Here is a 27,548-nt window from a genome sequence, read left to right on the forward strand (position 1 = left end):
GGGTGCACCAAAATCTCAGAAATCATCACTAAAGAACTTACTCATGTAACCAAACACCACCTGTTCCCCTAAAACCTATGGAAATAAATAAAAATTTAAAATTTAAAAAAGGAATAGTATACTACTTGGGGACACAGAGGACCAAATTAAATAAGAAAATGTGTGTGGGGGAACCGGGTGCGCTGGCTCACACCTGTAATCCTAGCACTTGGGGAGACCAAGGCAGGTGGATCACAAGGTGAAGAGATTGAGACTATCCTAGCCAACATGGTGAAACCCCATCTCTACTAAAAATACAAAAATTGGGTGGGTGTGCTGTTGGACGCTTGTGGTCCCAGCTACTCAGGTGGCTGAGGCAGGAGAATAGCTTGAACCTGGGAGGCAAAGGTTGCAGTAAGCCAAGATCGCGCCACTGCACTCCAGCCTAGGGACAGGGCGAAACTCTGTCTCAAAAAAAAAAAAAAGAAAAGAAAAGAAAGAAGAAAATGTGTGTGTGTGTGTCGTGCACATCCCGACTGGATTGGGGAGAATTGACTAAATGTATTCTGTAATATCATATCCTTGATTTTCATGATGCTGACTTGTGCCTTTTTGGGTACTAGTTTTCTCCTATAGTATGAAGTAGCCAAGGTTGGTTTCTGTAGCATTTATTTGTTCTTTCTAAAACATTTTAAGAGATTTATTTGGTACACACCCGTAGCTCAAAGCTCCTCAAAGGCAGGAAGATGCTTTGGCTAGGTCTGGGATTCTTTAGCTCTTGTCTATGGTTATCTACACAAGAAATGTATTAAATCAGCATGTGGAAAAAATGGGTGAAAAATGACTGACTGAAATTTGCAGTATTGAAGTACGAATTTGCTTTAGTATCATGAGACAGCTAGTTGGCAAGTTACCAAGGTGGAGATTCTCAAACCAAAAGAAGTTCTTCTCAATGTGGTTGCCCCAGTGTAGGATAGAACTCTGGATATAAAGGTATCAATACTCAGGCCAGGTGTGGTGGCTCACGTCTGTAATCCTAGCACTTTGGGAGCTCGAGGCAGGTGGATCACCTGACGTCAGGAGTTCAAGAGCAGCCTTGCCAACATGGTGAAACCCTGTCTCTACTAAAAGTACAAAAAATTAGTGGGGCATGGTGGTGGGTGCCTGTAATCCCAGCTACTTGGGAGGCTGAGGCAGGAGAATTGCTTGAACCCGGGAGGCAGAGGTTACAGTGAGCTGAGATCACGCCATTGCACTCCAGCCTTGGTGACGAGTGAAACGCCATCTAAACAAACAAACAAAAAAAAGTATGAATACTCTCTGAGAGGGTTGTCTCACCTGTCCCTTTTGTTTTTTATATTTCTTCTTTCTAACTCTCCTCTCTGAACCCCAAATCTGGTATCCACAAGCACCATGTTGGAAAGTTTACAATCATCATGATTGGAATGATGCAATTGCAGTAGCTTGTGTCGGTGCTTACTCCGCCAGGCATTACACTAAATGTTTCTACCTATATGTTGAGCTATGCGTGTTTATCATTCCCAGTTTGCAAATGGGAAAACTGAGGCCTAGAGACAATAAATAAACTGCCTAAGGCTACATGGTTGACACACAGTGGAGCTGAGATTCAAACCTCCCGTGAGAATTGCAGAACTCCAGAGTGTGTGCCGCTGGGCAATACCTGCAAGGATGACTCAGCCCTCCTTCCTCATCCTCGCTCTCAGGCTGCTCTGTACCCAGCCAGCCTGCAGCCAGCTCATTGATGAGCACTCCACTGAGCCCCACTCTGGAAAGTGCTATGAACTCGAGCCTCCTTGGCCACCTCCTCTTTGCTAGTCCTTGCCCCACCTTCCTATCCCAAGTCTTTCAGATCAGAGACAGCTCAAAAAGCATGGCATGTGGTGCCTGCAAGTGGCCAGGTGGACATACATCACCGGGCACCAGCTGCTCTCTTCCTACGTAAGCAAATAGGGTTTATGGGAGCAGGATGAACATCGGAGTTGCTCCCCCACATAGTTCTGGAATCAGCACCCTTGACGTGATTGTTCTGCCGGAGTCTAGTCTACCACCATCTCAGTCCGGGGTTATCACAGAGTCCTCTTAATTGAATGCTTATTCTCCAGCCTTACCTCTTCCTCAGCCCATTCTTCACCCAGAGCCACATGTTTCTATAACATAAATTTGATCTCCACTCCCCTCTTAAAACTTTTGTGACTTCACATTGCCTTTAGAATAAATAATAATCCTTTTAGGGAGCTCATAAAGCCATGCGTGATCTGGCCTTAATTGCCTCTGCAACCTCCTACGCCTCTCACGCTCTCCATCCAGATTTCAGAACCTGCCATTGTTTCTCCAGGAAACATGGCGTCTTCCTGCCTCTGAGCCTCCATGCATGCTGTTCCCCCTCAGCCATGGTACTTCCCTGTTTACTCAGGCATCCTCTCCTTCACTGTAGCTGTGTAGTTACAATTCTAGGCACAGAGTAAACGTTCAATAACTATCCCTTGCCTGAGTAAATGTAAGTTAGCCATTCTATTTTAATTTTTTAGCAATTTGTAACATTCTGTTTGTTTCCCACTTTCATGATCTGTTTTTGCCAATATTCCTAACTTGACTTCATCTGTCTTTTCAAATGTTTGCTTTTTTTTTTTTTTTTTTAATTCTTTTCTAACCTTCTCTTGTTCTACTCTTTGGGTCCTCCCTTTTAACAGTAGTTTTCACTTCCTTTCAGTCTAGTCTTTGTGATTACCGGTGCACAATCCTGGGTTACTTCTGCCACATTTCCCAGGACTAAAGAAAGATAGGCCTATAAATACCACAGCCCACTGTGCCCTTATTATGGTAGCCCAAACCACATTGAAAGAATATTGTTGTCCAGGCACAGTAGGGCACACCTGTAACCTCAGCACTCTGGGAGGCTGAGGCGGGCAGATCACTTGAGCCTGAGGAGTTTGAAACCAGCCTGTGCAACATGGCAAAACCCTATCTCTGCAAAAATTAGCCCAGTGTGGTGGCACACACTTGTAGTCCCAGCTACTCAGGAGGCTGAGGTGGGAGGATCAGTTGAGCCCAGGAGGTTGAGGCTGCAGTGAGCCATGATCACGCCCCTGTACTCCAGCCTGTGCAACAGAGTGAAACTGTTTCCACACACACACACACACACACGCACACGAAGTGTTGCATTGGTTGCCCAATGTCTTAAGGTATAGAATTTTTCTCTTGATCATGTGAGCAGGAAGGAGTAAAGAAGAAAGCAGTCTGGGACAGGCTGTGGTTTTGAAGAAAATAGGAAATTGTGTGAAGTAAAAAGCAGACCTCTAAGGAAAAAATGTCCCTGGTAAAAACTGCGTATTTTGAATGTCAACCTAGATGTCCTTACAGAGCCCTCCTTCCACCTCCCGTCATAGTCATACCAGAGTTGCTGTGGATGTTTCCCATTGACAGCAGCTGTTCTTTGTGCTTTCTCTACCTCCAGAGGTGACGCTAAAGGTGCACGTCAGCGACGCCAGCACCCACCAGCCTGTAGCGGACGCGCTCATTGAGATCTTCACCAACCAGGCCTCCATCACCTCTGGCACCTCGGGGACCGATGGCGTCGCCTTTATCAAGTTCCAATATAAGCTGGGCAGTCAGTTGATCGTCACTGCCTCGAAGCATGCCTACGTGCCAAACTCTGCCCCGTGGAAGCCAATCCGGTTACCTGGTAAGGCGTTCCTCATCTTTCTCTAACACAGAGGGCATTGGCCGGTGGGAGGATCACGTAAGGCCAGGAGTCTGAAATCAGCCTGGGCAACATAGTGAGACTGCATCTCTACAAAAAATGTTATAATTGGTCAGGCATCGTGGTGTGCACCTTTAGTCCCAGCTACTCAAGAGGCTGAGGTGGGAGGATTGCTTGAGTCTGGGAGTTCGAGACTGCAGTGAGCCGTGATCACACCACTGCACTCCAGCCTGGGCAACAGAACAAGACCCTGCTTCAAGAATAAAATGAAATAAAATAAAAACATACGGATCCCAGAACTCCACCATTCAATATGGGGAGGGGAATTTGCATTTTAACGAGCAAACTCCTCTCCCCCTCCACCAGATACTGTGAATAAAAATATTTAGAAAGTTCGAGGCCACTGCTTTGTGAGCTATGGAAAGTGGATTTGTTATAGATACAATGGAGATCATCTAGGAGAGTTCTTAAGAAAAGGGGACAAACCTGAGAGATATTAAACAGGTCGTGGAGAATGGACAGGAGAGAGGGAAGGAAAAGGATGAAATAGAAGGAATGTGAGTTGGACCTCAGGTTTTGGCTGGTGGTAGAGCAGGTGGTCCCGGCAGGGGCAAGCTGTGGAGTTGGGGAACTGGCTACACCACGTTTTCCCAAAGTTGACTACGCTGACGTCGTGGATTAAAGAAGTATCCTCCCTTCCTCCCTCCCTCTGTGACTCCCTCTTCCCAAGCTTCAGGCTTAGGCAAAGATGCATGGAGCCTGGGGAAATGGGAGGAGAGGAACGGGTGTCGGGGTCATTGATTGTATGCTAAGTTTAGGGTATATTTAGTTGAAATTGCCGCGGAGACTCCAAGTGAGGATTTTTGGCATTTAGTTTGAAATGAACTTGGGGTTCAAGAGAGAGATCTGGGCTAGAGGTTTAGTTTGGCTCATCATCAGTGTTAACTATGAGCTCCAGCAGAGAGTGGAGGGCAGTGGACCTGCGACAGGACCCCAGGAGGGCCTGCACAACAGGACAGGTGGCCTTTACTAGGTTACATCCAAGGGAATGTTGGAGTCGAGGCTGCAGTGAGCTGAGATGGTGCCACTGCACTCCAGCCTGGGTGACAGAACAAGACCCTGTCTCAAAAAATAATAAAATAAATTAAAATAAAGGAAGCATTTGACACTCCCATCATCCATGCTGAGAAGTCACTGGAAATCACTGAGGGACATTTAGGCTGTCTCTGCCTGTTTCAGGAGAACAGCTGCACAAAGGTCATCAGTCAATTCTCGTTGTTCGCAGTAGTTATGGTCCACAGCCACCTCAAACATGGAGTGAGCAAATACTGCTGAACCACTGCTACAAGGGAAATGCAGGGCTGGGTTCCTGTGAGCCTCTGGTCACAGCGTTTTCATGAGCTGATCAATAGTACATGCCTTTGTTTTATGTTGTCTTTGTTTAAAGAAATCTTATTTGATATGTAGATTGTTGATTCATTAGCATTGGACTCAGCCCGTAGCACCATAACTCATGCCCCAACAAAGCTGATGGAACACACGTGTTTTCTCCATAAGGCACAGTCACAACCTTCTCCTGCTTAGGAATATTAGAGAGCACTACGCTAGGGGTCATTTGAAACGGTGGAATCAGCCTGTAATCCCAGCAACTCTGGAGGCTGAGGCGAGAGGAGCTGGAATCCAGGATGTGGAGGCTGCAGTGAGCTGGGATGGAGCCACTGCACTCCAGCCAGGGTGACACAGCGAGACTGTCTCTAAAAATAAATAAGTAAATAGCAAAATCACCAACAGAATGCTTAAAAACGTGAAAAGCTGGACCCTGAATACATCTGGGAGTTACAAATAAGCTTTAGCAAATAGGGAGGTTTACAAATACAGAATTGGTGAATAATGAGCAGCTACTGCGTTTTGATCACATTCATTTTGACTCTGTTAACATGGTCTTTTGAGAAAAACCATTCCCATCATACCGTTTTTTTATTTTTTTATTTTTTGAGACAGAGTCTCATTCTGTCGCCCAGGCTGGAGTGCAGTGGTGTGATCTTGGCTCACTGCGATCTCCACCTCCCAGGTTCAAGAATTCTCTTGCCTCAGCCTCCCGAGTAGCTGAGATTATAGGAACGCACTACCACGCCCTGCTAATTTTGTATTTTTAGTGGAGATGGGGTTTTGCCATGTTGGCCAGGCTGGTCTTGAACTCCTGACCTCAGGTGATCCACCTACCTCGGCCTCCCAAAGTGCTGGGATTACAGGCATGAGCCACTGTGCCCGGCTGATATCTGTACTATTACAAATGAGTCAAGTCACAGGAATAATGAAGTTTCATTGAGTTTTGGACAAGACGTGAAGACACCTGGGTCCCAGGCCTGCCCACCCCTGGCTGGCCCCACACATATCGGCCCATCAACACTTTCTGAGTTTGTGTTTGTTTCTGAAATCCAGTTAATTGCTCTAAATAATTCCTAAGAATTTTCCCATGTCTTTGATTATTTTTCTGTGCTTGCCTTTTCAATATAATAAAGATACTCTGTATTAGTCCACTATAAAGAAATACCTGAGACTGAGTAATTTATAAAGAAAAGAGGTGTAACTGGCCCACAGTTCTGGAGGACATACAGGAGGAATGGCATCTTCTGCTTCTGGGGAGGCTTCAGGAAGCTTCCAATCATTGCAGAAGGCAAAGGGGGAGTGAGACATTTCACATGGCCAGAGCAGGAGGGAGAGAGGGTAAAGGTGCTACACACCTTTAAACAACTAGATCTCGTGAGAACTCACTCACGATCACAAGAATAGCACCAGAAGATGGTGCTAAACCATTCATGAGAAACTGCCCCCATGATCCAATCACGTCCCATCGGGCCCCACCTCCAACACTGGGAGTTACAATTCGACATGAGATTTGGGCAGGGACACAGATCCAAACCATGTTATACTCTTAACTAGAACTTAACAGGAAGCATCTCCAAAATTTAGACAATAAAATTTAGCCTATTGTGAAAAGCAGAGTCAATTTGCTTTTGTGCGTCTTTTTGGAGGTGAAGACTAACACTTCTGGTATTTCAGATAGCTGGACAAGGAAGCAAGAAGAGCTGGGAGCCTCTTCTAAAATATGTTGAAAATTTGAAACTAAAAAATGCCTTCTTTCCCACATGTGTGCAGCACACCGCTTGTGTGTACATGAGCATTCTTATGAAACCCGGAAATGCATTTCCTGTTTCATCCTTAACAATAGTTCCTGGAGGATGTTTTGAGGTTTTTTTCGCTTTCAAGGAAGGGAGGAGAGGGAGGAGCCCAGCGTAAGGAAAATACCCTCCGTCTGTGGCAGGCAGGCAAGAATAAACTTTGCCATAGGAGATGCAATCCATCCACTAAAGGCTGTCATTCTCCATCTTAATTATTGCTGTCTCTGCAGCCATCGCCCTGGCCCAGGTCCTTAGTGATGGTCCAGGACTATGGCAATGGCCTCCAGCCAGGTTGTTCTACCCCTCAGACCACCCACAGTATGACTGAGCATTCATGTATTAAAATATATATGTCCAGTTTGTGTATTAAAATATGTACCTGCCTAAAATCCTTCGATGGCCTCAGGGTGAAGTAAACGTGACAGAGCCTCCTCCCCTGGCCACCTCCCCCTTCCGTATGTCATGGTCGGCCACCCTGGGCAATGTGTCATTCTGGGAAGGAGTCTGGCATTTCTACCTGTCTGTGTTTGTCTGCATTGTTCTCTTGGCAAACTTGTCTTCTTTTTTTTTTTTTTTTTTGAGATGGAGTCTCACTCTGTCACTCAGGCTGGAGTGCAGTGGCGCGATCTCAGCTCACTACAACCTCTGCTTCCTGGGTTCAAGTGATTCTCCTGCCTCACCATCCCAAGTAGCTGGGATTACAGGTGCGCGCCACTACACCCGGCTAAGTTTTGTTTTTGTTTTGAGACGGAATCTCACTCTGTCACCAGGCTGGAGTACAGTGGCGCGATCTTGGCTCACTGCAACTTCCACCTCCCAAGTTCAAGCGATTCTCCTGCCTCAGCCTGCCAAGTAGCTAGGACTACAGGTGCCCGCCACCACGCTCAGCTAATTTTTGTATTTTTAGCAGAGACCGGGTTTCGTCATGTTGGCCAGGATGGTCTCGATCTCTTGACCTTGTGATCCGCCCGCCTTGGCCTCCTAAAGTGCTGAGATTACAGGCATGAGCCACCGCACCAAGCCGGCAAACTTTTCTTTTATCTCATAAAGCCCAGCCAGACTGTTTTCTGCCTTAGGAAATCTTCCTGCCCGTCCCGGGTAGAATGAGATGTTCCTTCCCCTCTAGGTATCAAAAAAAAAAAAAAAAAAAAAATCTACTTGGTGTGAAGAGCACCTCCAGACATCAATCAGCTTCCTCTCTATGATGCGAAAAAAGCAGCATTACCCAGGGATCTCCATCTCTCTGCTGCCTCCACCCACCTGGGCACTGCGTTGATTGCATCCCTAGTCCCTGTCCTCTGCCCCGGGAAGTCCCTGCCGGTACCAGGCTTGTTACAAGAAATCATGTGTTTTAGAATTCAAAGAAACAGTCTAAAAAAGTAAAATGATAAATCATTTTTTTCTCCTTTAGGAAATAAGGTCTGAGAAACAATTTGCCAGAGCAGCTGCCTTATATATGAAAGTACCAAATATTTTAGGTGAGAAATATTTTCAAAACACACTGCAATGGTCACGCACCTCTCAGGGGATGATCACAGGTGATTTTGGAGCTCCGAGCCCCCCACACCGGTCAGCTCAGAGGTGGTCAGGGCCTTGTAAATGTCGGCAGTTGCCACGGGAGCTCTGGAATGGAGCAGGAAGGCCCAGGCATCCTCACTTAGGAGGGCATGGAGTGTAACCCCAGCCTGGGTTTTGAGGTGTGCTGCTTCCTACCAGCAGCATCTGCTAGGACAATCCTGCCCTTTCCTCCTCGCCAGGAGGTGCCCTGTGCCCTTAGATGAAAGGATCGCTGGTAATAGTTTACCTACGACATGCTCATGCAGCAATGACTAATTGCGGAATATTTCCTCACCCCTAAAACTCCGTACCCATTAGCACTGACTCACCCTTTCTCACACATCCCAGCCCCTGGCAACCACTAATCTCCCCTCTGTCTCTCTAGATTTGCTTATTCTGCACATCCATATAACTGGAATCTTGGAGTACGTGGCCTTTTGTGTCTGGCATCTTTCACTTCGCCTGATGTTTTCAAGATTCATCCACATTGTAGCATGTGGCAGTACCACCTTCCCTTTCACGGGTGAATAATATTCCCTCATATAGACAACACCACACTTGATCCATTCACCAGCCAATAGACATTTATGTGTGTTGTCTCCACTTTTCAGCTGTTACGGATAATGCTGCTGCAAACATTGATGTGTGAGTTGCTATATGAACGTAGGTTTTCAGTTCTCGGGTTTATACCTAGGAGTGGAATTGCTGGGTCATGGGGTCACTCTGTGTTTAATATTCAAGGAACTCCCAGGCTGTTTCTGCATCACCAAGGTGCTATTCTTGTCTTTTTCCTGGTATCTGTCCCATTCTGCTTGTCATACAGCTATTTGTTTCAAGTCTAGTCCCCTTGCAATGCATAACTCTTGAAGGCACAGGCTGCTTCTAACACTGCTGTGTTCCACCCAGGATGTAGATCTGAGCCTTGTATATGATGATAGCTAAATAAACTGACTGTGTGGAGGATGAGTGAAAAGAGGTCACATCCACAGCCAACTCACTGGTGCCCTATGGCACTATTAAGAGCCAGCACTGCTTGACCGGGCACGGTGGCCCATGCCTGTAATCCCAGCACTTTGGGAGGCCGAGGCGGTCAGATCACTTGAGGCCAGGAGTTCAAGACCAGCCTGGCCAACGTGGCGAAACTCCATCACTACTAAAAATACACAATTAGCTAGGCATGGTGATGCACGCCTGTAATTGCAGCTACTCAGGAGGCTGAGGCAGGAGAATCGCTTGAACATGGGAGGCAGAGGCTGCAGTGAGCCAAGATTGTACCACTGCACTCCAGCCTGGGTAACAAGAACGAAACTCCATCTCAAAAAAAAAAAAAAAAGAGCCAGCACTGTGAAGTGACTGATCGTCTTAGCACTTACCTTCTAGATCCTGATGTTTTCCCAGAACGTCGTTTACCTCTCTAGGCCAACTTTTCCATGTCTCAGAGTGGTTGAGAACTCCAGAGTTTAAATCCTAGCCCTGGCATTTATTAGCTGTGGGATATTGGGCGAGTTACTTCCTCATCTATAAACCTGTTTCCTTACCTGTGAAATGGGCGTGTTAATAATACCTACTTCAGGTGCCGGGCACGTTGGCTGATGCCTGTAATCCTAGCACTTGGGGAGGCCAAGGCAGATGGATCACTTGAGGTCAGGAGTCTGAAACCAGCCTGGCCAACGTGGTGAAACCTTGTCTCTACTAAAAATATTTTTTTTAAAAATTAGCTGGGCATGGTGGCAGGTGCCTCTAATCCCAGCTACTCAGGAGGCTGAGGCCAGAGAATCACTTGAACCTGGGAGGCGGAGGTTGCAGTGAGCCGAGATCACGCCATTGCTCTCCAGCCTGGGCAACAAGAATGAAACTCTGTCTCAAAAATAATAATAATAATGCCTACTTCATAGAGCTGTTTTGAGGCTTAAATAAATTACTGAAATTAAAGCACTTAGGATAATGTTTGGCCTGTTAGTAAAGATTCAGTAATGTGAGTGATGATTATTATTCTATAATGCATTTATTTGTTTTTCTCTTAAATTCATATGTTTTACCCAGAAATTTGTGGGGTTTCTAAAATTTTTTAGAAATCCAGTTACTTAAGCAAGAATTTTAAAATAGCATAACTTGGCTAGGTGCAGTGGCTCCCGCCTATAATCCCAGGACTTTGGAGGGCAAAGGTGGAAGGATTGCTTGAGCCCAGGAGTTTGAGACTAACCTGGGCAACATAGGGAGACCCCATCTCTACAAAAAATTTTAAAAATTAGCTGGGTGCAGTGGTGCACGCCCATGGTCCCAGCTATTTGAGAGACTAAGGCAACAGGGATACTTGAGCCTGGGAGGTCGAGGCTGCAGTGAGCTCTAACTGTGCTACTGCACTCCAGCCTGAGTGACAGAGTGAGACCCTGTCTCAAAAAAATAAAAATGAAAAGCACAGTTTCTATCATGTTATTAGTTCCCAGGGTTGAGGGAATATTCTTTTACCATGAGGTACACATTAACCTAGACACATATTTTTAAAGCCATTCTTAATGTTAACATCTAACATTATATATTCTAAATTCATGTAGTGTATACATGATAACTTTCATATACTCCTAATGTGAAGAGGCTTAGTTACTTTACTGAAAACTTCTGACTGGGTGCAGTGGCTCACGCCTATAATCCCAACACTTTGGGAGGCCAAGGCCGGTGGATCACAAGGTCAGGAGTTCGAGACCAGCCTCACCAACACAGTGAAACCCTTTCTCTACCAAAACTACAAAAATTAGCAGGGCATGGTGGCAGGTGCCTGTCATCTCCGCTACTCGGAAGGCTGAGGCAGGAGAATCGCTTGAACCTGGGAGGCGGAGGTTAGAGTGAGCTGAGATCGCGCCACTGCATTCCAGCCTGGGCGACAGAGCAAGACTCTGTCTTGGAAAAAAGAAAAAAAAAAAGAAAACTTCTAACAAATGCAAAAAGTTGACCATTGTAGGGCAAGTAATTGTTATATGAGATATTGCAATATACTTGTAGCATTTTGAAGATCTTTTGCTAATCTAACTAAAAATTAATCTTATTAATTGATTTGAAATCAGAAAATACAAAAACTGCAGAGTATCCCGAAAATTAGAGTGGGCACTTAAAAGTAAATATAAAATCCCCTTCTATCCATTTCTTTTTCCTGCAGTATTTTCTTCTCTGAGCCTTGGCCTGCTTCCAGAACGCTCTGCCACTCTAATGGTATATGAAGATGTCGTCCAAATAGTATCAGGATTCCAAGGTATGTTTAATATTTTTTCAGTTTTTATTGTTATTTTTGACGGATGCATTATTGTATATGTTTATGGTGTACAGTGTGATGTGATGTCTGTATACAAGGTGGATTGATTAAATCAAGCACATTAACCCATCTATCACCCCGCTTACCTAACATTTTTTATAGTGAGACATTTGAAATTTACTCTTTTCATTATTTTTGGTATGTTTAATAATTAAAAAGAGAAACAACAGTCAGTTTTGCGCCACCTACTAAAATACTACGGCTCATGCCTGTCATCCCAGCACTTTGGGAAGCCGAGGTGGGTGGATCATTTGAGGTCAGGCATTGGAGACCAACCTGGCCAATATGATGAAACACCATCTCTACTAAAAATACAAAAAAAAAAAAAGCAACAACAACAAACTTAGCCAGGCATGCTGGCACATGCCTGTATTCCCAGCTACTTTGGAGGCTGAGGCAGGAGAATCGCTTAAACCTTGGAGGTGGAGGTTGCAGTAATCCAAGATCACACCACTGCACTCCAGCCTAGGTGACAGAGTGAGACTTCATCTCAAAAAAAAAAAAAAAAAATTCTTATATGGAATTCACTTATTAATTAATTATTTATTTATTTTTTAATCATACTTTAAGTTCTAGGGTACATGTGCGCAACATGCAGGTTTGTTACGTCTGTATACATGTGCCATGTTGGTGTGCTGCACCCATTAACTCGTCATTTACATTAGGTATATCTCCTAATGTAATCCCTCCCCGCTCCCCCCACCCCACAGCAGGCCCCGATGTGTGATGTTCCCCCTCCTGTGTCCAAGTATTCTCATTGTTCAGTTCCCATCTATGAGTGAGAACATGCGGTGTTTGGTTTTCTGTTCTTGTGATAGTTTGCTGAGAAGGATGGTTTCCAGCTGCATCCATGTCCCTACAAAGGACATGAACTCATCCTTTTTATAGCTGCATAGTATTCCGTGGTGTATATTTGCTACATTTTCTTAATCCAGTCTGTCACTGATGGACATTTGGGTTGGTTCCAAGTCTTTGCTATTGTGAATAGTGCCGCAATAAACATATGTGTGCATGTGTCTTATAGCAGCATGATTTATAATCCTTTGGGTATATACCCAGTAATGGGATAGCTGGGTCATATGGTATTTCTAGTTCTAGATCCTTGAGAATCGCCACACCGTCTTCCACAATGGTTGAACTAGTTTACAGTCCCACCAACAGTGTAAAAGTGTTCCTATTTCTCCACAGCCTCTCCAGCACCTGTTGTTTCCTGACTTTTTAATGATCGCCATTCTTACTGGTGTGAGATGGTATCTCATTGTGGTTTTGATCTGCATTTCTCTGATGCCTCCTCCCCCTTTCTTAAGAGGACATGATGGTGTCCTCCTGCAGTTTCTCTGCCCCACTGTGAACCCCTTCAGATTCTCATTGGAGCCCATTCCTTATCGCGTCCTCTCACACCTCCCCGCATTTATGCTGAGTCTTTCATCTCTTCTAGTTCTTTCTCAGCTCTCAAAATCACTGAAGGCTTTGCTATTCAGATCAAAACCCTTCTTAAGCCCTATTTCTCCTTCAAGTCACAATCTTCTCCCGAACCTTGGAGATACCTCCCCTCACCATGCACATGTCTTTAAACTCCCTTTTACGCTGCCTCACATGATCTTTAGAAATCCCTCTTGCTGAGCTCAGCAGAGCTAGAGTTACATGACCTAGTGGCCACTTCTCCTTCCTGACTTCCCTGCGGCTTCACCACCCTATCCGGTCCCACCTTCCTGGATGTCTTCATCCTTTCTCTGGCCGTCTCTCCATTCATTGCTTCTCAATCTCTTTCCTGGGTTCTTCCTGCGCTGCCTATCTCTTATTTCAAAAATCGCTTTCCACTCCAGCTGCCTTTTCTGTGAGGACCCCCAGAGCTGCTGTCTTTATCTGGAGCATTTCTCACTTAAATAATTTCATAGCAACCTCCTGCCTAATCACTCTGACATCAGACTCTCTGCACCCACGGCCATACTCCACCTGCTGTCAGAATTGGGCAAAAACAAATCGGAATCTTTCACTTCCATACCAGTAACTCCCATTCACTCTCCCCTGCGGGCCCACGCAAGTCCAAACTCATTGATTGATTGATTCATTGACAGGATCTTACTCTGTTGCATGGGCTGGAGTGCAGCAGTGTAATCATAACTCACTGTAGCCTCAAACTCCCAGGCTCAAATGATTCTCTTGCCTGTGCCTCCAGAGTAGCTTGGACTTCAGGCATGTGCCACCACACCCAGCTAATTTTTGAAATTTTTTGTAGAGATGGGGTCTGACTATGTTGCCCAGGCTATTCTGAAACTCCTGGCCTCAAGCATTCCTCCTGCCTCAGCCTCCTAAAGCACTGGGATTACAAGAATGAGCCACCACACCCGGCCTCAAACTCTTGATCGGGACTTACCAAGTTTTTCCTAAGTCTCTCCATCTGCCCCTGGAACCCACGTAACTCACAGAGAGTTCCTTCACTTCCCCAGACATGCTAGACTTTCTCTATCTGTGCCCCTTTATAGATGCTGTCACTTCTCTGCCTCTCAACCTTCAAGACACAGTTCACAGATACCAGCCCGGGAACTTCTTTTCTCCTGGGCAGCTGGCCACTCTCTCTCTTGAAGTTTATCTTGTAGTTTCATCATTACCCTCTTATTCTAGCACTTAAAACACTATGATAATCAAGCCATTTCCGTGACTCCCTTCTCGACCCTTTTCTTTTTTAGGGTAATGAATGTTATTGATGTTTTAGGGAGTTAAACATGTAAGAAAAGAAGGATGGTGTGATAAACTCATCAAGAGGTGATGAAAGCTCTAAGAAGAGATTTCCTTGACTCTGATTCAGGGAAGAAGAGAAAGTATCATTATCCCCCAGATTACTGGCTCAAGTCTTCACGGATCCGTTTAAGGAGGCTAAATGGCATCTTAGAAGAGAGCTCCAGGGCAGAAAACAGAAAACCTGTGCAACCGTCCGGCTTCCGTTTTCTTTCCTCTCAGGTGGCAACCCTTGGTTTCCCTTAAACTTCATCTTCTGGGATTGACTCAGAAATCTTCATCCCGCCCTCCAAAAACTTAGTATGAGCATTGTTTTTAAACCTCTTTGTTCTTATGATAGGTTGGGAGAGGAACAGAGATTCGGATAGAGAAACAGTGTAAGACACAGAAAGAGACAGAGAGAGAAATGCCTTCTCCTCTCTTGAGTTCCATGAATACAAAGACTTTCCCCCCTCCTCTTCGCAGTCGTAGCCCCATTGCGGGGAGATTCGCAGCGCCAGTCATTCGGATTTTGTGAAGGTGCTCAGGATATACAGTGCAGTGGTTCAGAATTGGGAGTGATTCCCCATCCCCACCCCCACCCCCACCGCAGAGACAGTTTGTGAGGTCTGGAGATATTTTGGGGGCTGCTACAGACATCTAGTGGGTAGAGGTCAGGGATGCAATTAAACGTGCTGCAATGCATGAGACACCCCCCAAACGAAGAACTACCTCGCTCAAAATGTGAACGGTGCTGAGATGGAGGACCCCTGATCTAGTTGGAATGGAGACAGAGCATTACTGGAACATAGTGAGTTGCGAGGTGTAACCCATCTTCACATAAGTATCATTGAGCACCAACTGTATGCAGAACATAGTGCCATGCATTTCACAGAACACCTGGTTTAAGGAGCTTCAGTCTATAATGGGAAGAGGAGATGGGAAAGCAGTGCTTATCCAGGAGACACTGTTAGACACCAGCCATATGTGTTCTGAACCAACATCACAACAGCCGTATTATGAGACAGGCATGATTCATACCCATTTTAAAGATAAAGAACCTGAAGCCCAAATCACTCAACTAGAAGGTGGTAGAGGAAAGATTTAAACCTGGAGCTAAGTGATTCCACCACCCATGTTCTCATGATGCTCTTCATTAGGCAGGTGAACAAATATACAAATAATTATAATGCAGGACATAGAGCAGTGCTACAAGAGAGATTCAAGTAGAGCTTAGGGTAGGATTAACAAAGGCTGCATAGAAGAGGTAGTTTTTGACATGCATTTTGGATGAGCTATAGGATGAGGGGAAGAAGTTTCAGAAATGAAGATGCATGAATGTGTATACACAGAGAGGCCAGGTGTGGTAGTTCACACCTGTAATCCCAGCACTTTGGAAGGCTGTGGCAGGCAGATGACTTGAGCCTAGGAGTTTGAGACCCAGACTGGGCAACATGACAAAACCTCATCTCTACAAAAAAATATAAAAATTAGCCAGGTGTGGTGGCATGTGCCTGTAGTCCCAGCTACCCGGTAGGCTGAGGTAGGAAGATCACTTGAGCCCAGGAGGTCAAGTCTGCAGTGAACTGTGATGGCATCATTGTACTCCAGTCTGGGTGACAGAGCAAGACCTTGTCTCAAAAAAAAAAAAAAAAAAAAAAAAAGGAAAGAAAGAATCAGACTTAGTCATGCAGTCCTGTTTGGCCAGAGGATGAGAACTGGTTGACAGTCAGTAGAGCATCTATTTTGAGGTAGGTATGGTATGCTAGGAAGGGATACAGAGTTAGAATTAAAATAATTCCTTTCTACCTCTTATAAGCAGAATGACTTTGGGCAAGTCATTTACTTCTTTGAGCTGTAGTTCATTATCCGTAAAGAGAGCAGAGGGTTCCTTCTTCACAGGGGTGTTGTAAATATTAAATAACATATTTTTATTTATGCACTTTGTAAATTCTAAAGCACTGATCTATGCCTCTCACTTAGAGAAGAGGTGTAGTTGTAGTTTGGGTCTATATTGGTCTATTCATGTTTGTTGTTGCTTTTGTCATCATTGTTAATTTGGTAAGTGGGAGAGATCCGTTGGTGGTTTCTGGGCTGGGAAAGGACATGATTAGAGTAGTATCTTTGAACAGTCACAGTGTCAGTAGATGAAAAGGGAGTTAGGCTGAAGCAGATGGCCTGGATAGGAGGCTTTCATAATAGTTGAGGTGAGAGGCAGTATAAGGTAACATATGCTGTTGAATGCAAAAAGAGAGAGAAATATGATGCAGGAAATGTTGGTAAGGGAAGACTGACCAGTCTTGGCACTTGAGTGAATGTGCAGGATGATAGATAGGGAGAATGATGTTGGTGACCTAGACTCAAAACTGGGTGATGGGGAGACCGGAATATTATTAGGTGAGAGAGAAGGTAGATGATAATTTTAGAGTGTCAGATGGGCATCTGGGTAGAAGTGTCTAGAAGGCAGAGGAAAATCCAGGCATGGAGCTTAGAAAAGAATTCAAGGCTAGAGGGGGTGGTACCAGCCAAGACAGTAGCAGTGAAAGGGAACCCACAGGGAGTGAGCAAAGCACAGAAATGGCAGAGGCGATGGGTGGTAGCCCTCTGGGAGCTGTTTCATCCAGAGGTAGGACGAGAAAGGAAGGACTTGTAAAGGAAACAGCAGGCAGACACTGGAGAGAACCAGAGTACAGCACCATGAATCCCAAGGAAGAAGGGGATTGTGGGCAGGAGTGGCAAACAGTGTCAGCCATTGTGAAGAGGTCGACGAGGATGGAGGCTGAGCTGTGGTCATGGGGTTGGCAGATCATACAGTCGATGTCTCCAAGGGCAGCATGCATTGTGGGTAGAAGCCACATCACTGGAGCTTGATGGAAGGACAGAAGGCTTTCGCTTATGGGGATAACAGAGTTAAAGTGATGTTTGCTTGTTATTGTTCTAGACTGGAGTATTTTTGTTGGTTGAGGAGGAAAAGACTATAGAGAAAGAGATTGCTGACAAAGGCAAAAACAGTTGGTTGAGGCAAGTCTTGCAATGAATAAGCAAAAGTTAAATTAGAGGCTCGGATTGACCTTGGAGGTGGTTAGGGGCAGAAGAGAAGAGGGAAGAACAGCTTTTGAAATCCAGAGAGTTGGAAGGCTGAGGCGGGCAGATCACCTGAGGTCAGGAGTTCGAGACCAGCCTGGTCAACATGTTGAAACCCCGTCTCTACTAAAAATACAAAAATTAGCCAGATGTGGGGGTGGGCACCTGTAATCCTAGCTACTCAGGAGGCTGAGGCAGGAGAATTGTTTGAATCCAGGAGGCAGAGGTTGCAGTGAGTCGAGATTGTGCCACTGCACTCCAGCCTGGGCAACAGAGTGAGACTCCATCTCAAAAAAAAGAAAAGAAAAAAGAAAGAAATGCAGCGGGAGGAAGCAGGGACCCCTGTATTTTTGGGAAACCAGAGTTGAGTATTTTGGGGATGGGGATGGAGCCCTACAGGCTTATCCACTGCCTGCCCTGCCACCCCCACCCAATCATATTCCTTTCTGAAGTACAGAACTATTTAGCAGCTTTAGTACATGAAGGCAGGCTTAAGCATGTAACCGCTCCCCCAACCCCATGCATACCCTCTTTCGATTTTATTTGTGCCGTGGCTTAGCATAGCTTGCACTCTTAAATTCCTCATGTGCTACTTCCGTCATTTTCGTCACCATAGGTGTCGCCTGTGCTTTGTGGTGGGATGTTTGGCCCCTCGTGGATGGCACCCATGTCGTGCCAGTCCCGGGCTGCAGCGGCCGTATCCTTTCCGTGAGGATCTGCCCCAGCATAGCCTGCTACCTACCCCAGCCCCCAGCCCCAGCAGATAGACCCTGGATGTCTGGCCAGGGACCAAATTCTCCTGCACAAGTGGGGAGAGAGGCGGAGCAGAGGCAGGGAAGGGAGAGAGATGTGTTTCCCACCCAAATGCATGTAACACTTGATTTGCTCGAGAAGGCACGAAAAGGAGAGGATCGGGGTGAGACACCAGGGCCCTGAGAGCTGGGGAGAGCAGCCTGGGTTTCTGGTTCTCTGGGTCCCGGGCCAGTCCGCGTAAGTCCTGGCTAGGATATGTATCCTGGGCCCATTCCCAGGCTCCCCTTGTCTTTCAGCAACCCTCAGTCCAGTCGGAGGAGGTTTCTGTGCCCCATTACTGTCACACAGGTCTCTGCCAGCCCATCTCACAGGGGCTCCTCCTAAGGCCTGGAGGGGTGCACTTCTCCTTCCCTGTTCTGGGGGCACCAGCCCAGCTTCTGCCTCTGCCAGGACCCTCTCTTTGCTCCGTTGCATATAGACTCACCGTTCTTCTTCTCTTCCTATTAGCAGTGTGCTTTACTTTTCCACCGTGGGAGACCCAGGCCTCTACATAGGGGCTTGTTCAGTGAATGCTATCAGCAGCATTGTTTGGCCTGAAAACCAGTAGAGAACGTATATTTCCTGATCACTGAAAAAAATACTGAAGCAATGAATGTTGTTATAACATCCAGAATGAGGAGTTGAGAAAGAATGCTGGCTTTGACCTTCCATCCCGGAGGGCAGCGTGGAAAGGGAGAAGAAAAGCAAGCTGTGTGCCGTGTGTGGGCAAGGGGGAGAATGGACCAGAAACAGACTGCCCCTGGCAGGACACACAGCACTTGTGGGGTACCTAAAGAGTTTGAACTCTCCGCAGACCAAGGAGGTGGCAGGAGTAAGACATGAGTATTCTGTAACATCGAGGGAAAGTAAGACCAAACTAAGAAGAATAGAATAATGTTAAAATACCCAGATCCCCAGAGGCTGGTGTGTCGCTGTGGGTTTGTTTTAGGGATAAAGAAAGGGAATTGATGGTCTGGAGCTGGACCAGCGTCTATGTCTGTTTAGTTTCAGCAGAGATGACAGGAGTTAGATAGGACGCCCATGATTTTGGGCACCTGCTCGCTGGGCTCTACACCTGGGCCTGGATTTCACAGAGTGGAGAACCAGCCCCTGGCGAAGTCTAGCTGGTAGTTTTTAGAAGGAAGAGGGAGCATTGTGACTCCCTGCCAGTTAGGCAGTATGTAGCCAAGAGAGGCTGCCCCAGACGTAAATCTGTGGAATTCCTTTGGGCCTCAGTGGCGTCACCTTTAAGAGAGGCTTGGACTAGTGGATTCTTGGAGCTCTAAAACTCCCTTATTCTAGAACACGTCTAGATAGGCTTATTTACTCCTTCCAAGTTCTTTGATCCAGAGTTAAAAGGAACCCTGGAGTGGGGATAAAGCCCACCGGCTCTGGGCAGGGCTGTTGAAGCAGGATAGCAGGGGGCCAGGAGAAGGAACCCCCAGCGGAGCACAGGTGGAATGTGGTCTGCCTCAAGCCTGGGGTTGGATCTACAGCATTTCTCTTAACAATGCTTTGGCAGGTTTGCACAAAATTACCTAGCACCTTTACGTCTTGCAAATATTACTGCAGCATTAGGTTAAAAAAAGTTCAGGTTTTATGATCAAAACAACATCTGGGCTGGGCACGGTGGCTCACGCCTGTAATCCCAGCACTTTGGGAAGCTGAGGTGGGTGGATCACATGAGGTCAGGAGTTCGAGACCAGCCTGGCCAACATGGTGAAACCCCGCCTCTACTAAAAATCTAAAAATTAGCTGGGTGTGGTGGTGGGCGCCTGTATCCCAGCTACTTGGGAGGCTGAGGCAGGGGAATCGCTTGAACGGGAGGCAGAGGTTGCAGTGAGTTGAAGTCACCACTGCACTCCAGCCTGGGCAACAAGAGCAAATCTCCGTCTCAAAAAGAAAATTTGGAGCGAAGTTAAGCTGCAGATGATGGCACAACACAACTGTCTAGGGTCTGTCGGCCCAACCCATCCTCCTACACAAAGGAGTTGAGTTTGGTGAAGAAGCATCATTTTGCATCATTTCAAAAGTCTCGTCATAAATTCTGTGACATAATCCATCACAAGTAGGAAGCACGCCTCCAGAATAGACTGGATGATGACGAATGGCAGCTCCCACAGAAAGAGAAGGTTAATTGCCGCTGGGGTATTGTGTGCAATTCTTTTCAAGGTTGCACAGTGAATTCCCTTGCCCTCCTTCAGTTTGGTTCATGACGTTAAACCAGATTTTTCCAGGGAGATTAAAGATGGGTTTGCAGCAGTATCAAAGAGTATCTCTTACATTGTTTGTGTAAAGAGATTAATTGTCATCTACTTGTTTTATTTACATGGACTTTCCCAAAATGCTACCCAGATCCACAGGCAAATGCCGGGCAGTGACAAGACTGCTTGCACATAGAACTTGGAAAAAGCTTTTTGTTAAAAACCTAAATAACATCCTGTGTCAAAACAAATGTGACAATGGGCTATTATTTCTCTCCCCATAATAGCATGTTGTCACATCTCTGCGTCCTGCATGAATGGGGGAAGGGAGGCCTTGTGAGAGGGAGCAGGGTGGGGGAGGCGTGCTGAAACCTTGGAGAGGCACTTCCTGGTTTTGCATTTTCTAAAAACAGAAACTGCTCCTGGGGGAGGTAACTCAGAGGTTAATCTCTGCAGGTGCCCGGCCACAGCCTCGCGTTCATTTCCAGAGAAGGGCTCTGAGGTTGCCGGAGAACACCAGCTACAGTGACCTGACCGCGTTTCTCACGGCCGCCAGCTCCCCCTCGGAGGTGGACAGTTTTCCTTATTTGCGAGGATTAGACGGAAATGGAACAGGTAATTGGAGTCTTTTCTCTTTTCAGTGGGAGTTTCTGTGTTTCCGTCTTTACATGTGGATTTTAGGTATGATTGGAAGTTGCAGCACTACGTGGGAGAAAGGCACTGAAGTTGCGGAAGGGGAATTCTTGGTACAAGTTCAAGTGCATTGCAACTGTGTTCCATCGGTACAAGCCCTGCAGAATTACATGTTAGCGCGTTGGTCTCCTCGAGCTTTTCTGCTGTTACCAATTGCCTTAAGCACCTTCTCTGAGCTCTCCTTTGGTGGACTAAGTATATTCAATTCAGAGAAATTCTTGTCATTGAAATTGCAATTTTTTTTTTAAGTGTAAAATCAGAGTTAAGGGTTTTGGCCCAGCTGCTCTCTGCCTCATGCCACAAGCCCCCATTTGAGAGGGTAGCCTGTGGGTGGGTGGGGCTGGTAGAGACACACCACCCCACCCACCCATGCTACAGCCAGGAGGGGAAGAGGTGGCGCTTGGTCCAACTCAGAGACAGGCATACCTTGGCTCCGTGCCCCACCAGCATGGGGGCCACTTAGGATGGGAGCCTCCTCCCTCTGCCATCTATGCCCACCCAGCTCTTTCCCACGTCGCTTCTTTCTCTGCACTTGCTCTCTCTGCCCTCAACTGGGCATAGAGTGGCCAGGCTTTGAATTTGCTTTGGAATCCACCCTCCCCTGGCAGGTCTCTAAGTCAGCTAGGTCAGTATCACTCTTCTGGTATGCCACAGCTAAAAGATCAGAGAAACTAAAAGCCGTCCACCAGAAAATAGGTGATAATTCTTTATCGGAGAAAGACGCTTGACAGGTACCTTCCACCTCTGATTATGTCCAACTGCACCATTCTCTGGACCCCTTCGCACTGGAGTGGTCCCCAGTCCTCCTGGTGGAAGAGGTGTCAGGATTCTGGAGTCCTGAATTATTTTCTTGTCTACCCTGCTTTCCTTTCCACCACACTTTCGACTAATCACAGCATTAAAATTTTAAATCAAAGGCCGTTCTGAGTTCCATTCTGCTAGGTGAGTAACTTACTGCATTTCCCAGGGATACTTGGATTGAATTTCACTTAATTTTCCAGTACTTTACATAAACTGATTATTCTGAAAAAGCTTTTAAACCTGAAATATTTGATCCATTTTGTAGCATGTTAATAAGTTTCTGGTTAGACATAAAGGCAACCTGGTGATTTGTTACTCATTTTTCTTCCCTCTGTTTTCCAGAATGTTTCTCCTTTAATTTTTGTGTGCTGATGAGGATGTGATTAACATGTCAGCAAATATGTCGGTACTTTGTCATCAGAAAGATGGCATAGCTGTCATGTTAAGTAAACATTATTAGGAAAAAAATGTTGACTATTACTTGAAATGTGCCAGTCTGGGAGAAAAGTCTTGTTTTGGGGAGCGTGAAGAAGTGGTTTAAGGCTAGGTGCGGTGGCTCATGCCTGTAATCCCAGCACTTTGGGAGGCCAAGGTGGATGGATCATTTGAGGTCAGGAGTTTGAGACCAGCCTGGCCAACATGATGAAATGCTGCGTCTGCTAAAAATACAAAAATTAGCTGGGCGTGGTGGCAGGTGCCTGTAGTCCCAGCTACTCGGGAAGCTGAGGCAGGAGAATCGCTTGAACCTGGGAGGTGGAGGTTGCAGTGAGCTGAGATCGTGCCACTGCCCTCCAGCCTGGGCAACAGATCTAGACTCTGTCTCAAAAACAAACAAACAAAAAAAAAACAACAAAGGTTTAAAATATCATAACCAGCTACCAGCCTCCTGGACAAAATGGTGCAGGATCCACAAAACGCTGACTTGGAGGGACAGCCTCCGTGCTTGGGACTCATTAATTTTTTTCTGTGTCCCACTTCCAGTAGCTCTTGAATAAATTAGGCAGTCTGAGAAAAGGGAGAAAAAGAACACAAAGACAGAACTATCGATTTTAGAGGAGTTTGTTTTATTTTAAAATCATTCCGTGATTTCAGAGGGAAGAGAGAGGGCTTTGCAAGGTGACATGAAACTTCTCTTCCATGGAAAGAATGAATGACTTGACCTAGAAATGGCTAGGATTTCTCAGAGACCTAGCAGCAAAGGCATCCACCCATAGTGAATTCACAGGCACCCTCGGGGACTTGGAACCTGGGCTCCCTTGAGCACAGGCACCTCAATAACTCACCAGCTCTGTGCCGGCCCCCAGGGTCAGTTTGCCCACAGCTTGTCTTTTGCCCACAGTCATTTACCTCCTGTTTTACTAAAGGCGTCTAAGAGCTCACAGCCTAAAGAGAGCGTGCCTGGACCAGATGTGTCTTTGGGAGATGACACAAGTTCATCTCCTGAAGATCCAGGAAATGACTAGAGTCATAACCAGAGTTCAGTGAAGGTGGATAGAAACAGGCTGCGGAAGAGACTGGAAAAGGCTCCGAAGGGCTGTTTTCTGGGGGTACCATGAAGGCTGTGGTGTTTAGTTTAGAGGGTGGATCGAGAGTTGTAAGTAGAGAAGCATCTTCTCTTTCTAGCTCCTGGGGACCCCCTCCTCTCACCAGAGAGCATTGCACTCTTCCCCCGGCTGCTGAGAAAGCACAGAATGTTCTGTGGTGTTCCCAAGGGGTTTTACAAAAATTGCTTTCACTAATAACTCCAGGAAGACAGAGAGGAGTCAATAAAATGACAAGTGCAGACTTTTCCTGCAATTCCACAAAGTTGGTAGAATACAGAGCCTAACAGAACCTTAAATGTCAGCGGAACAGAACCTGTCACGTGGCAAGTGACCAGGTGGATGACCCAAGGTGATACAGCTCCTCTCCTCGCTTGGGCCAGTGGTATTCCGCCCCGCAACACGATTCCGCTGCATTTGCCTGCCACCTGCTTGTCTTTATGCAGACTTAAAGGGAGCCAGGCCACATCCAGGTGGAACAGGAAGGAAAGCCACTTTCTATATAGAACTCAGTATTCTGTGTAAAATTGGAGTTTCGTAACAAAGAGACGGAAAATAGTTCAGCCCTTCAAAATGTGAATTGTTGCAGAATCAGCCGGGCGTGATGGCTCACGCCTGTAATCCCAGCATTTTGGGAGGCCGAGGTGGGTGGATCACTTGAGGTCAGGAGTTCAAGACCAGCCTGACCAACCTCATCTCTACTAAAAATACAAAAAAAGAAAAAAAAAATTAGCCAGGCATGGTGGCGTGTGCCTATAGTCCCAGCTACTCAGGAGGCTGAAGCAGAAAAATTGCTTGAACTGAAAAGGCGGAGGCTGCAATGAGCCAAGATTGCACCACTGCACTCCACCCTGGGTGACAGAGCGAGACTCTGTCTCAAAAAAAAAAAAACAAGTTGCAGAATAAACAACATGGGTACATAGAGGGAGAGTCATTCAGAAGGCACAGAGAAGCAGGCATTTAATGGAGCCCTGAGGAAGGAAAGATGCCTCAAGAAAGCAGATCTAATTCCCCACAATGTCTTAAGACAGCTAGAGGACATTAAAGGGACATGAAATTCCATGAACCTAATGCACATTGCTGTCCATTAATTTGCTCGTTTCTGCAGTGCTCTATTACTTCTGAATGTTTCAGGCTGAGTATACTTACTTCCATAGATGCAGGAAGGCATCTAGTCTACCCTCCTTAGTTCTGAAGGTAAGAAAAACAGACCCCAGAGGAACGAAGTCACTTTTGGAGGTGACATAGGCAGTGAGTGTCAGATCTGGTACTGGGACTCCTTCTTCCTGGACTGGGAATGTGCAGGAAGGGACAGTTGAAAGGTGATGAGGGAGGAGAAGGGTGACACCATTTCTAGGGCTTTTCTCCTCTACCTACCTGCTACCTGCCTACTGGGACATGCTGCCTAGAGTTTGATGAAAGAAAACAACACTCCCTGATGGAAAACATTTTCTCTCAGGTGTTTATACTGTCTAGTAGGCTATTTAATGTCTCTGTAGTTTCTCTTTTTGTGTGTGTGGTTTGGTTTTGTTTTGAGACAGGGTCTCACTCTGTCACCCAGGCTGGATTGCAGTGGTGTGATCATAGCTCACTGCAGCCTTCACTTCCCAGGCTCAAGTGATCCTCGCACTTCAGCCTCCTCAGTAGCTGGAACTGTAGGCATGCACCACCATGCCCAGCTAATTTTTTGTATTTTTTTGTAGAAACGGGGTTTCACTATGTTGCCCAAGCTGTTCTTGAACTCCTGGGCTCAAGCAACCCGCCTCGGCCTGCCAAAGTGCCAGGATTACAGGCATGCGCCACCGCGCCTGGCCAGCATTTCTGTAGTTGTAAGTTCCATCTTCTCGAGAGGGTCTAACAGAACCTAGAGCGGTAAATTGTAGACCTGGCCTTGCTTCTGTATCAACTTTGAGCCGCTGGCACATTTATGTTTCAAGACACAAAATCTTTAGACCACAAACATGGTAAATTCTGAGTTTTGTTGGTTGTTTTTTTACCGTAAAATGACATAACCAGACTAAAAGATTTCAAAACTTGGATCTCAGATTCCAACTTGGATCTTTCCATGAAATCTCCATTCCCACACCTTTGCCTTCATTAAAAAACAGAGATGGGTATGAATGATAAAAGGTAGAGTGGCATTAGCTGTGTAGAAATTGCTGTATGAAGGATTTAGCTGTAATTTGTTGCTGAGACTCTTAAATTCACTAGGTTTGCTTTAAATATTTAAATGTAGACCAGATTGGAGGTTTACATTAGCTCAGGTGGGTAGATAGGTAAGTATATAAGTAACTGAATAAAAAATAAAAATTATCCTATAGATTGTATTCTAATGCAGCTTAAGTTTTTTATCACTGTGTTTTTGTTATTCTGCTCAAAGAAAGATGTAAAATTATGACAGAACGTATTTTGTGGGATATTGTATTTCACTAGAGGAAAATGTAAAATGGATTGCTTGAGTGCATAAATATATCGGTCTCATAAGCATTCTCTCATTTATCTGTAGGCAGTCATTAATGCTTTGGCCTGGACCAAAGACCTTTAATGGAGAGTAATTGGTGTATTGAGGTCCTTTTAAACAGACCAAAATAACAATGGCAACTAAAATAACTCATAAATATTTCAAGTCCAGTCCTCAGTACCATACTTTTTAGCAGAAGTTAGTATTTTTGAAGCAATCTTTGAAGAAATTTGCTATATTAATAAAAAGCAGCCTCTACTCTAAAACATTTGGTTTTATTGAGGTTATCTGCCAAGTAATTAACATGTGCCTGGGGCTCACTTTGTGTAAAAGTTACTTCCGGCGATTTCCACTTACACCTTTGTCTCACGTTATAGAAAAAACCTTGTCTTTTGAGATCATTTTTGAAAGCAAAACACAGTAATGAAAAATAGCAAACCTGGCCAGGCACAGTGGGTCAAGTCTGTAATCCCAGCACAGGCCTGTGATTGCCAAGGTGGGCGGATCACCTGAGGTCAGGAGTTCAAGACCAGCCTGGTCAATATGGCAAAACCCCATCTTTACTAAAAATACAAAAATTATCCGTCAGGGTGGCAGACACCTGTAATCCCAGCTACTTGGGAGGCTGAGGCAGGAGGATCGCTTGAACAGGAGGTGGAGGTTACAGTGAGTTGAGATTGTGCCATTACACTCTAGCCTGGGCAAAAGAACGAGACTTCATCTCAAAAAACAAAACAAAAAAAACAAACCTGAGCCTAGATTCCAGCTCAGCCCCTACTGAGTGTATGCCCTTAGGCCACCTACCATTACTACTCTGTCTGAGCCTGTTTCTTTATGTGTAAAGTGATGATTTTACCTGCCTAACTGGGTTGTGGTGAGGATTATGTATGTAAAGTGCTTAATGCAGTCCCTGGCACATAGGTGGTGCTGTACTTGGTAAATGGTAGCTGCGACTTATTTTTTTTGCAAAGGTTTCCACAGCCCACGTGGGTACTTTGCATGCAAATGATGGAAAATGCCTCTTCCTTCTAGGAAACAGCACCAGGCATGACCTGACCCCAGTCACAGCCGTCAGTGTCCACTTGCTGAGCAGTAATGGAACGCCGGTGCTGGTGGATGGTCCCATCTATGTCACTGTGCCCCTGGCCACGCAGAGCAGCCTGAGGCACAATGCCTATGTCGCGGCGTGGCGGTTTGACCAGAAGCTGGGTAAGCAAGAGTTCTGTGCTGACGATCGGCTACCAGATGGCTTCGTTACTGTTTGGTTTTCCTTCTAAGAAGCTCATGGAAGTCTCCTTTCCTTGAAGTCAGTGAATGCCGCTGCTCACATTGCATTGTGTGGTTTCTCGTGGGGACGGCACCCTTCCCGTGCGGTTCAGGCCCTCTCTCGGGAACTCATTTTTTGTTTGTTTTCTTATTTGTTTTTGTTTTGCACATTTAACCTAATTTACTCGTAAAGAATCTGTAAACGTTATTAGAGCTAAAACTGGCTCTCCTAATCTTCATCC

At 45.8% G+C, this 27,548-nt stretch overlaps 1 protein-coding gene across 5 annotated transcripts in view; it reads left to right on the forward strand.

Moving 5' to 3' along the window:
* The window catches only part of LOC105488203 (family with sequence similarity 171 member A1), a 181,668-nt gene that overhangs the window by 84,066 nt on the left and 70,054 nt on the right, over positions 1-27,548 (forward strand). For all 5 annotated transcript variants that reach the window (XM_071070441.1, XM_071070442.1, XM_071070440.1 and 2 more), the window contains exons 2-5: positions 3,455-3,682; positions 11,594-11,686; positions 21,001-21,159; positions 27,073-27,249. In XM_071070441.1, the coding sequence (XP_070926542.1) occupies positions 3,455-3,682; positions 11,594-11,686; positions 21,001-21,159; positions 27,073-27,249 (657 nt within the window). The remainder of the gene's footprint in view (positions 1-3,454; positions 3,683-11,593; positions 11,687-21,000; positions 21,160-27,072; positions 27,250-27,548) is intronic.

This window comes from Macaca nemestrina, chromosome 9 (genome assembly GCF_043159975.1).
Source record: "Macaca nemestrina isolate mMacNem1 chromosome 9, mMacNem.hap1, whole genome shotgun sequence".
Classification (NCBI taxonomy): Eukaryota; Metazoa; Chordata; class Mammalia; order Primates; family Cercopithecidae; genus Macaca; species Macaca nemestrina.